The following is a 12,396-nucleotide window of genomic DNA, read 5'->3' as shown; positions in this document are numbered from 1 at the left end:
AAACAGCAGCCCCAGTTTGACCAGTACTGACCTGTAGTCCTGTGGTAGAGTCTCCGTGTTCCTCCAGCCTCACCTCCTGATGATTTCTGTCTTCTGCAGGTAAGCTACAGCCTACTAATACCTTCTTCAAAGAACTCGCGCTTCACCACCTGGAGTGTACCTTTAAAAGCACAGCGTGCAGATAAACACACACAGAGAGAGAATTATTTATTAGAGACACACATGTAAAGCCAATCCCATTTTATCTATGATTGCTGTTTACACTGTGTCCCCATGGTTACAGATCAGGCAGACATGGCTGCATCGGTGTGTGTACGTGTGTACGCGTGTGTGTTTGTTTGTCTGGCTGTTGGCCGCTCACTTTTTCAGAAATTTAAACCCAGATGGAGCAAGTTACACAAGAATGATGTGTGACCTAGATGCATTCTGTGAGACCGGTGTGAAATAAGGAGAGAGGCGCGAACAAATGCGAGGGGTTACACAGAGAACTCAGAGTGTTAGATGAGCCTTAAGCCAAGAATAATGAAATATGGGCTTAGGTCAGGAGGGACCTCAAAGTGGCAGACAATAAAACAGACACAGATACAACAGGACAGATGGAGTCTGAGATGGAGGATGGAAAAAATATTGCAAAAAAAAAAAAAAGGAAAAAAGACAAAGCCGAAGCACAAAGAATGAAAAGCTGCTTCTTTACTTGCGAGTGAATGTGAGGCATTTTGTGTTTCTCAGTCTCCAAGGCAACCTCATCCTCCAACATGCCAATCATTATGGTGGTTGATTTCTGTGCACACAAATAGACTGCATCCACGCACACCTCTTGGATGGTGCACAACAGCTTTGTCCTGGGATTTTTGCGGAGAATCATAACACAAATCGAGATAAAACTGAGTGCAAAAGAACGAAAGTGTGTTTGAAAAAAAAAAAAAGGAGCATCCAGGGCTGCCACAAAATGATGGTTTTGACATTGATACATTGATAACTCACGCATGTTTGTGGCGTTCTTTGCCAAGATGATGCGATTTGTTGAACAGACACATGATCCAAACAAACAAGTCAACACCTCTCCCACACAACAGTCTTTCTCTACATCTCTTCTCCTTTTCCTCCCCCTTAATACACATTAAACTGACTTTTTTTTCCCAAATAAATCAAATGTCTAAGTCAATCTAAGTGTTTCCAGCACTGTTTTAGAAGTCTGTATTAGTTTAGAGCGTGCTTGTCACATTGAATATTCTTGTTGTTCTTTGTGTGCTCTTTAAGTTCAGCAGATGTCTTGAAATGAAATCAAATATTTCATTAGCTGAGTTCTGACATAAATCATTTAGCTTTTGTTTTCAGGAAAGAACATTTTGATTGAAACCTTCAATCAGACATTTTTCATCGATACTCATGATAAATGTGATCAGTGTTTGAGCTTTTCTAATAAAACCTCTGATATGTAGAACCAAAGTGTCTGACTGCTTATTTCAAACTTTATCATAAGATAAATAAGCAAAAGTATCTTTGCCTCTTGGACTTTTTCCACATTTTATCATGTTACAGCTAGGGATGCACCGATCCACTTTTTTCACTTCCAATACCGATGTCGGGCCACACTTTGGATCAGTTGATTTTTACCAATTTTGCCAAGTAATTTTATAGCAAACAGTGCCATAAAGTGACACAAAATGCAATTTCATACACAAGAAGAAATAGCAGGTATTTCATTTTAAATATCTGAACACTAGAGAAAGTTTTATAGGTTCATGTTTTCCATTCTGGTAGGAACAATTCCCCTCATTCTACATTTCACTTCTTATGAAATGCTTTAAAACAATTTCTTTATATAGAGCAAATTCACAACAAATGTTGTCTCAGGGCATTTTAACAAATATTATTTTAATTTAAACACATACTTTCCAATTTATTCTAGTTATCAAACAGCACAGTAAGCTCAGTTAATTATTTAAATACAAGTATATTTTCCTTTTGTTAATTTGGTGACTTCTGAAGGGAAACAAATGAGTTTTTAATCTAGGATTATCCAGGTATTGGAGATTGACTACAAATCTGTTTGTGTATTTATACTTCAAAACCACATATTTTTAAAATAAGAGAAAAATGGACCAAGACTTTGATAGGTTTCTTTCCACTTCATCCCACCACCTTGTGCTAATATAAAATCTGAATAAAACTAACATGAAGCTTATAGTTGTAATATGAACAGATTCACTGGGTACTAATACATTCACAAGGCACTTTATATTTCAAGACTCCATAAGCTGGCTGCTCCAACCAAATTCATCTTCATTAAATGAAGTGTCATATCTTATTACTGTCAGTCCATAGAGTCACGTGTCTCGATCACCAGGGGAGACAGATTTCTTTGGGTCGCTGGTGCTTCCTAATTTCAAAGTGATGATGATGTAACTGTAGGCTAAAAATAAGCTGCATTTCTGCTTCATGTAGGCACTGAATCTTAACATTCAGAACGATGAACACCTGAGCCCGCCAGCGCTCTCCTCCGAGTCACATGTGCGGTGAAAGCTGCACCACTGCTGGTCTCACAAAAAGCAGCAAAAAGAAGGAAATGCCTGAAGCAGAGGGAATGCCCCCGGAGTTCAAACTCTTCAAAAAAACCTATTTCATGCTCATCATCAATAAGCTTTCTGAAAACTTGGTTTTCCTTCACTTCTCCCTTTTATTAGGATACAATAAAAACAGATTTTTGATGTTCAAGGAAAGTCTCCCTTTGGTGTTTTGTACGAAGTAGTTTAAGAGAAACTCCAGTGAAAGTGAGGAAATAAAGCCTTATTTATTACGTTACAATAATCTCATACTGATCTTATATCTATCTCCCTTACTGTCCTCTGCACTCTGTGCCAGCAAGATAACCTTAGATTTACATCTGGTGTTTTTCTGTCAGCTCCAACTGTCTTCAATGTATACAGGAAAAACATAAAATTTTACCCGGTATTGTGTAGTTTCTAGTGCAAATATTGTGGTATATGTGAATTATGACTAAATTAACTTAAAAGTAATGTTTCAGCAAAATATAGGAGCTTGTTTTACTTTAATCCATAGTTCCTTAATGTTGATTTAAAAAAAATAATACAGATTATTTCATGTATAACAAGACATTTTTGCCAATAATTAATTAAATATTATTATTATTATTATTATTATTATTATTATTATTATTATTATTATTATTATTATTATTATTATTATTAAAACAAGCTTCCATATCTTTCTGAAAAGGTACTTGTAAGTTAGTTTTGTTTTATCTCAAGTGTACTAAGACATTTGCAAACTAAATCAAAAGTATGTGTAGGTAGGCACTCACAACTGTTTTATATCCGAATGCCACGCTTTCTTGGTAATTCTCATTTAGAAGAGTGGCTTGGAAAAATTTGGCCTTTGTCTGTAGTTATATTTGTATCCCAGGGAGACAGAAAGCCAAGGATTTCAAATTAAAAGTTCCTAAGCAATCAGACTGAATATAATAATCATAGACTCCCATAACTGAAAAAGCACAAAATCTAAAGATAATTTTTTTTTTCCATTTATATTTATTATTTGAGAATTGTGGGTGACTCTGTGGTACCTTTGGAGGAGCTGCAGAAATTAACAGCTCAGGTGGGACAATCTTTTGATTAAAATCATCCATTTTCATCAACACCTATGCATTTTTGGTATTGAAACAACATAGTTACAACTAATTTATTTTTTAAAACCCTGCAGAAAACAATAGGGGTCACCAAATATTTTATAAGCACTTAAAACAAATAGCCAGCATTATAGCAGTCCACACATTTCTTTGCGATATGTATATCATGTGTAATATTGCAATAATGAGACATTTTCTACTTGCATAGACCTACTAAAAAAATGGACTCTAGGAAACTGAATAAAAATGCATGCCACATTTCAGATGTTCAGTTGTAAAAAGTATTTGTACACTACAATTATGTGTGACTTTATATTGGTCTAACATAAAATCTCAATATTGTAGTTTGTGGCAAATTTGAAACATTTAAAAAAGCAGGAATTCTTTTTCAGGGTTGAATGTGTCTGTTTACATCACTGTTAATATAACTAAGTACTGGTGAATATGAAACAAATTTAATGCTGTACTGCATTTCCATCTGAATAATTCAAAAGCAGGATGTAAAATATAAATAGTTTAAGTCATTCATACAATTTTATCCAAGATGCTAATATGGAGGATGTAACTTGAATGTTTGTGGCTGAAGAGATTAGATGCATTTTTCCTACTTTGAAAAATCATTCCTAAATACATCTAAAGGGGGCATTTCAAATTTCTTAGCATTAGCCATATAAACTAACTATCCTAAAGGTTAAAAAAATATGAGTGCATTTTCATTTATGAGCAAAAGTACATTATAAATTTATCAGAAATTTTAAACACAACAGTAAACCTATGAATCGTTATCTTCTCAAATCTTACCTTAGAATCGATATGGTACAAATCCAGACACACGTATTTCTTTCGACATTTGTCTCTTCCTGCTTTCCGTACTGAAGAGTAAGATTATGGTACTTTTGATGTCACTTTGCAATATGTATTTTTCAATCTATGGTATAAATGTACATTTTACTATTTAAATATTTTAATTTGATTTACACATTTAAATAAAACTTTCAAACTACACAACTATTATCGGCGTACCTTGTTTTCACCTTTTCTGCCTTTATTTTTAATCAGGCAGTGCTGGGGGCACCTCACAGCGTCTTCTTCCTGTGAAGGTTGGAGAGGGAAAGGTCCTTAACCGGTCGGTTTGTTGTGGCACCAGCACCTTGTTCTGTCCTTCAGCAGGAAAATGTACTATAAGTTCAGCGGTTTCACCCAGAAATTGACGGGTGCTGCTCCCACGGCGGCCTACAACCCTCAGGTGAGAGTTTGAAGCGGTGTGTAGGTCACAAACCGAAATTTTAATGGCTCTACTGACCTTGGCGTGGGTTTGTTAGGTAACGGATCCTGCTCTTGCTAGCTAGCTTTTGAGCTGACCACCACAGCTGAAAAATATCTGGGATTTTTTTATTATATTCACAAATATGTATATTAAGGACACTTGTTGGTGATGTTCCCTTTGCTACGCTTAAACCCAACGAAAATTTATATTGCTTAACTTCATCGTTATTTTACGTATGGGTAATTTTCTGTTTTCACCTGTTATGACATTCGGTACCTTATGAAAAGTTTGCCTTTTTTCCACGGTGCAGTGCCCCATTTTCACCTCTTAAGTCTTAGTCTTTCAGCTTTGACCTTAAAGGATATTTCAGTGTTTTAATCCGGACTTTATTTGAAATTAATGGCATTTAAAACAGTCAAATAATATATACAAAGCTGAAGTTGGCTTCCAATTTTAGTTTCCGATTTAGAAAATTAAATTCTATTTAATTAAAAATTATTTAAATTCCAAAGAGAATTTAAATGTTGCAACTTGTATCATTCAAGTATCTTCATCATGCATGGTGATTCTGTTGGTTGGGAGGATTTCTGGTAGCAGTCAGTCTTGCAGCTACTAGGAAAAGGCCTCTGACTGAAGACAGTTACTGAATGACAGTCTCATGGCTGTCATGACAATGCTAACAGCTCAATTTCTCAATAGCAGAGATTACATTCCACAGTAATATGTCCTGGATGACAACACAATGAATGCCCGTCACTTGAAATCTCTCCACCACCAGATCTATAGCACAGATAAAGAAGGCTACTTCTTCACTCAGTTCATAGAGAGAAATTTGCAAAATTGATTATAAATGAAAGTAGGTAGAAGTAGAAAAGCCATATCGCCCACTTGAACTGACAACACCCAACTCTGACACTGGGATTTTTCAGTGTCAGAGATGGGTACCATATCAGATCAAAACTCTGATATGGTACCTTTTGCATAAAAGCAATGTTTAGTATGGAAAAAACAACATTGGGAAGTTGTAGGCCTGTTCCTCCAAGCTGTATTTTAACTTTTCCACTGTCAAATTAGTGGAAAAGGTTGCTTTCTCAACCTGTTATAGGTTGAGAAAGCAAGTTTTTCTGCACCTTCTCGTTGGTAATCAATGTGGAGGATTTACTCGTAGTGGAACCACAGCCCTGTTTCATTACACTGCTGCCACAGGCAGACAGTTGCAAAGCAATTGACATTGATTATCCTCCCTGTTTTTAAATTAGGAGCTGTGTTCAAGCATTTGGAGGGGGTTGTTTGTGTGTGTGCGCGCTTTCTTTTACTATTTTTTTTCCCCAGAATAATTCAAACTTTTCTAAACTGAACAAAAAAGGATATTTAATTTTCTTATTTTCTCTGCCAAATATTTTAGTTTCTAGACTTTGTCCTCACTAAGTGGGAGAAGATTTTATGTACCGTGTCTCATACAACAGTGTAAACAGTGTAAGAGCCACTGGGCTGAAATCTGGTTAAAGCCGGTGCAGGCGTCATTCACACAGCACAGCGCTCAGTCTCCACCTGTAATGAAACAGCAGCAGATGGCCCGGATAATGTGATAAACATTGATTTAATATTTTTACAGCTCATGGGTAAACCCACACTGGTAGATTTTCCATTTTATTACAGCCACAATTCATGTGAAACGGTGTGTTTGTGTGTGTTGTTTATAATGCTGTTCACCCGGTCATAACACACACTCACAGATCCAATTTGTTCCACAGGTTTAACAGTTCACTGTCAAATGTTATGCTCTTAAATAGGCCGTCATCTCTTCATTTTATTTTTTAGCTTCTTTTGTTTTTGGACAACTAATATAAAGAGAGCTGCAACACAGACTACATCCTCTAAAATCACATTACAGCTGACAACTTTCAGCAGTTTTTATTATTAAGGATTAAGCTTCTGCAGGGCAGCTGTGCTGGGCAAAAATGTCCTATTGTAGGTTATAAACGTTAAGTTTATTTAGTTTTTCAGTAACGAAATTTGAGCTGCAGTGCACTTGGCTTTTCTGCCACCAGGTTCAACCTTAAAATATCATTTGTGCTTTTATGCATCTAAAATATTATGTTGTAAAGTTGTATTTTATTGTCACCGTAGAAGTTACTACACAATGACCAGTTTCTAATGTCCTTTTGAAATATGACAAATGTAGTAATGTCTAAAAACTTTTTTGAACAAATCTGATTTATAAATTGTGTTGCGTCTTAACTGTGATTGGATTATAAAATATATATTTTATAAAATGTAGTTCTTTATTTGTTCCTTAATCGTATTTATGATTTGGAATATTTTATGGTACTTCTACAAATAAAAATAACATTTAACTTGGGCTTTTTGACACTTCTATAACAGAAAAGGGAAAAAAAATATGTTGATCTCTTGATGTGAAAGTTTGCCCTCCTTTCTTTTCTTTTTTTTATGTGTCCGGTTTTGATTTGCATCGCCTACGTATCTGCCTCCACACGCTTTGACAGAAACTTTTATGTAAATTAAAGGATACTGACACCCAGGAGACCGCTGCTTTATTTACCAGCGTTACTCAGCACACTGCAGAAAAATAGAAGGTAACTATAAAACGTACCGGGTCGGGCTTTGATTTCAAAATGTTGCTCCAAAAGAAAATATAACCATCCATAAAGGGAACGTGGTCAAATGAATGGAAAGGTTAGTCTTTTCTGGGGATGTTGCTCTTCATAACCTTTTTTTGAATTAGTAGTCTCAGTTTAGCTGCATTTTTTTCTTTTTTAATGCTCACAAAATAGTGTGATGAAATGTTCACTTGATTTTCTTTTTTGCTAGAAAATCCAGTGAAACATTTATTGTGGCAACCCAAATAATTCCTTTAAAACAAAAATAAAAATGATCTACCCTGGAATATTTTCTACAATTGTTTTATTTTTGTGGGAAAATGTCCAAACTTTTCTTATTTTTAAACAAAATCATTGACATAATTTATAGCACCACTACCGACTCTTAAAACATGAATGTAATTGACTTTTTAGAATTTCAAATGCCTTTTTAAGATGAAACATTTGATTCATATTTCATAACTTCCCGTTTCCCTGGTAATATAAGATGGCAAATTTCAAATGCTCTGTTGCCAACCATTAAGTGTGATACATAAGATTTAAATGAAAATGGGATTTTTCTGCCAATTAATGGTAGGATTTTTCAATTTAAGATTACACTGCTACAGTGTAATTTATTTTAAAGCTTTTTCTGCACCGGGGTTGCCAACAGCCGTTAAGGGTGCTGTATATTTTACACTTAACAGCCTAACCAATTTAAATCAAGTCGAGACATGACTCTGAATCAATAAAACACTCACAGAATCAGAGATATTACACAGCCTACAAAATGAATATTGACTCTTTTTGAGCTTAATTTACAAAAGATCGATGTGAAGAGACTTCTTATCAAGTCTTTATGGTGATGTAAATCAGATAATTAAAGACCTGCTCACAACTTTGTGCCTGATAAAACTCACTTTTTGCTAAGAGAAAAAGTATTTACTCACCATTCTCTAGCACATAAATTAGACTTTTTAAAGGTTTTTCAGTATGATGGCATGTAAAGAAAAGAGCCTTGTTTTATAGTGAAAGCCTCGTCCTTGAACTTAAAGCATTGGATCTATGAAACTGACTTGTGTTGAGCTGGAAGTAATTAAATTTTAAATCCTTCTTATAATTAATCCTTGACTTTGTTGCTGGAAGATGTTGGCTGATTGCCTCACATCCTCTTTTTATGTAAAATGTCCTTTATTCATCTTCTTTTTTTTAGTGTATTTTATTTGATTCAATGCTTTTTGTGTTTATTAAGGTCTCTGTCAAGGTCTCATACCCACAGGCTTGGTTTGGGTGGGCGGGGAAGAAAAGCAGCTTATATAAGCGGAGAATGTTAAAAATAAATATCTTGGTTTTATTTTCCCATGAATGTAATCAAGGACTTTTGGAAAATGGAAACGAATTAAAGCCATCAAAAATGTAATTTTTTATTTTCTTTTAAATGTATTTAAAAATCTTGTTTTGTTATGATTTAGGGGTTGAAGCAAAGCCTGCCTGCAGAGTCTCCCACCATGATCTTCGCCACACCCACCAAGGTGGTCTCAGAAGCAGGGTCCACAGTGGAGTATTTGGGAGCAAACAAAGTTCCTGACCTCCAGAAATTTTTCCAGGTAATAAATATTTTTAAAAATTTCATATGTAATGGGGGAAAAATGAGTGATGGCCAGATCAGGATTTCTTTTTGTTCCTGGTACGGATCAGAATCCTTTACAAAATGGTCAATTATCCCAATGTAATTAAAATCAATGCAGTATGTTTGTGTGTATAAAAAAAATGCACACTTGGTATCACATGTATTTCTGATGAAATATGTATTTGTATTGTTATTGTGTAGTACTTGACTCAAACAGTTATTGTGATGCTATTGCCTAGTAGTCCGACGCCATTGAAACTATTATTGTGATGCTGTTGATCGTTATTTGGATGCTATTGACTTATAATCTGATACTATTGCCGATTACTTTGGCGCAGTTGCCAAATATTTCAATTACATTGCCAATTATTCCAAAGTTATTGCCAGTTATTTTGATCCCATTTCTAAAAATTGCACTATTATAATTAACCCACATTTTCTGACTTTTTCTTCATCACAAGTTCTCCAACACCCTTTTTACTTTAGCATTGCAACCATTAAAAATATTGTACAATCTTTCTTATATTGTGCAATCCGACTGTGAATATCATTGTAAAAGGTGACAAACAATTTAATTGTTAAAAGAAAACTGAGGTTCATGTCCTGTCATACAGTTTTGCTAGTTAAAAAAATAAAAATCCTGCAAATTGTGCAGCCGACCAGTGAGCTGGGAGTGCAAAATCACAGATGGTAAACCAACAGCAGGATTGGGGAGTTGAGTTTACACAAGAACTTTAAGATAGATTAATCTAGGTTTTGAGATTTTACAGACCTTTTCATTTGCTAAACAATACCGGTTCAAAGCCCTTCTATCATCGAGGTCAAACACGAGCGACACATTGAGTCCTAAAGTACGGTTTTCAAAGCGCAGAGTAGATTTTAGGTAATGACTAATATTTATTTCACTCTCTACATGGTCTGAATGGCCTTGAGCAACCTCTGCCGCACAGCCCACCACAGCTCACCACTTCAGAGGAAAACAAACACACCAGTCAAATGAAACATCGACTGCTGGAGCTTAAGGGGAAACTGTTACGCAAAATTCACATTTTGCATGTTTTGAACTCCAATTTGGGTGTCAACTGCTTCTAGAAACAACTCGAGCGTTTAAAAAGACAAACACCCAGGTGTTTTTTGGCAATAAGTTCAGGTTTTTTGGTGTCTGGAAAGTGAGCAGTTTCAAAAACCTCCTGATTTGTAAGTCACAAGTAGATGGGCACTGTGCTGTTACCTAGCAACCCTGTTACTTAGCAACCTAGCTGGGAGGGGGCGTGGCCAGCAGCAGCTTATTTGGATTTAAAGGGACAAGAGTCCCTTAAACGGCTCACTCTGAAAGGAGATCAGACTAAAATCTCATTATCTAAGAATGAGTTTGTGCAAAAAATGTGATGAACATGGTTTGTGTAACCCATTAACCTATGCTAACCTGTTCAAGGAACCATAATAGGTCATGTTTAAAAAAAGTGTTGTGATCTGAACGCTCTGCAACAACTTTGTGTGTTTTGACAATCATATTCTCGTCCGTTTGTCCCAACCTTCAGACATCGGACGGTATCCCAGTCCATCTAAAGCGCGGATATCCCGACCAACTACTGTACCGCACCACCATGGCTCTCACGATCGGAGGCGTCGTCTACTGCCTGGTGGCTCTCTACATTGCAGCTCAGCCCAAAAAGAAGTGACAAACACAAACTCAGGATCTTGTGTTACACCACTGACTCGTTGCTGCTGCTGCAAACACCGGGTCTCACTTCACCAGACCCTCTTTGGCCCTTTTAAATGAGAAACCTCCCCTCTGTACTTTGGTTTTTGAAGGACAGGAAGAGCTTTACGACCTTCTGGCGTAATTTCTGTCACACTAACCAAAATTAAATGAATATCAATATTATTATTATTATTATTATTATGACGACTTTGTTTTTTGTTTTTCAAATAATTCAGGTTTAAAGTTGGTATCAATTACTACTCGCCACATATGAAAAAGAAAAGGTTTAATAAATGTTTTTTTAGCCTCATCAATATTGGGACACAAAGCCAATAATGACCATTATGTTTGTGTTCTTTGAGAAAGATGTCTAAGTTAATAAATCCCAGAAAGAAAATGGTTTAGTTCGGGTTTGTTTCATTTTGCTACCAAAGAAACGACCTCGCTGTACCGTGATGAAACACTCTACAGGGTCTGTCTGCCATGTCACTAGTGTATCAGCGAGCCTGATGGAGACGTCTGGAACGTAGCTGCCGCTCACTTGGCTAACAAGTGCCCCCACACTTGGTAAATACAGCCACCATGTGGGGGGCGCTGGTGGGATGCAACATTCTCCTCACTGTCATTTTAGGTGATGCTTTTCCTCTTCTGCAGATTCATTTTAAATAAATTTGTATGTCATCAATCTATTGTCTGTACCTGCTTGGCCTTGCAGAGTTGTGGGGGGGGGTGGTATGGGCTTGATGCCTGTCTTCCTTTTCTGCAGAAACAAAAAAAAAGTATTTTTGATGTAGTTTCTAGTGCAAATTTCTTGGCACTCTTGAAATAAGACAAAACTAACATACGTAACTTCCATCAAAATATGGTTTGCCTTAATCATGAAAAAACACTAGTTCCACTGGCAAATTATTTAAATTATAGCAAGACATTTTCCCATATTATAATTGAAATAATCTGCCAGTGGAACAAATACTTTCTCATAAATATTAAAGAATTGTTGATTTAAAACAAGCAGAGTTGTGGGTTGTGCTAAGATATTTAATCTAGACCAAAACTATTTGTTTTTGCAGTGAAGAGCTTGTATACAGAAGTTAATAGGATAAAACGCATCGCGTTCAGATTAAGCCTGTAGCTGTAACTTTAGACAGACATGCGTTACAAACTTTCTGGAGAATCGGAAGCTCAGAACGTCCAACATGTTGAGCAGCAGATCATCATGGCTTCATCTTCCCGTCTGCCACCAACAGAAGTATGAAAGGGTGCAGTCTGCAGAAGCTCACCAAGCTGCCCGGCTGAACGCTGGACACATTTAGCCTGGTCTGAGAAATCTGCATTTATATCGACAGGCCCAGATGGTCGGGTCAAATATTAATCCATCCATAGCATGACTCCACAGACCCAATCTGCGTTGTGTCAACAGCCTGGGTAATGATGATGACTCAGTGCGCAACTGAGGACTCCAGGCTCCCTTTACGACAACAGTTTACCTTTTTCTGTGGGCAGATGCCGCCTGTAATGATGCATTATGTTGCGCAGCAGAAGTCG

The 12,396-nt window shown here is 36.3% G+C and overlaps 1 protein-coding gene across 1 annotated transcript; it reads left to right on the top strand.

The window, feature by feature from the left end:
- The first annotated feature begins 4,738 nt into the window (after positions 1-4,738).
- On the top strand, positions 4,739-11,536 carry cox7a2l (cytochrome c oxidase subunit 7A2 like). The gene is made up of 3 exons (XM_014968553.2): positions 4,739-4,895; positions 8,989-9,123; positions 10,688-11,536. Exons 1-3 carry the CDS (start codon positions 4,824-4,826, stop codon positions 10,826-10,828), a joined length of 348 nt encoding a protein of 115 aa, XP_014824039.1. The 5' UTR covers positions 4,739-4,823; the 3' UTR covers positions 10,829-11,536.
- Positions 11,537-12,396: the final 860 nt, after the last annotated feature.

Source organism: Poecilia mexicana, unplaced genomic scaffold (assembly GCF_051168715.1).
Source record: "Poecilia mexicana isolate PSO_F unplaced genomic scaffold, ASM5116871v1 scaffold_19, whole genome shotgun sequence".
NCBI classification, from domain to species: domain Eukaryota; kingdom Metazoa; phylum Chordata; class Actinopteri; order Cyprinodontiformes; family Poeciliidae; genus Poecilia; species Poecilia mexicana.
The sequence above is the reverse complement of the archived record's forward strand: the minus strand, read 5'-3'. Positions and strand labels throughout refer to the sequence as shown.

What these genes read in the sequence shown, in the direction of transcription:
- cox7a2l (XM_014968553.2), top strand. Translation starts at nt 4,824, where the DNA reads ATGTACTATAAGTTCAGCGGTTTCACCCAGAAATTGACGGGTGCTGCT. An exon ending in CGGCGGCCTACAACCCTCAG is followed by an intron (nt 4,896 to 8,988) that starts GTGAGAGTTTGA and finishes GTTATGATTTAG; the next exon opens with GGGTTGAAGCAAAGCCTGCC. An exon ending in ACCTCCAGAAATTTTTCCAG is followed by an intron (nt 9,124 to 10,687) that starts GTAATAAATATT and finishes CCCAACCTTCAG; the next exon opens with ACATCGGACGGTATCCCAGT.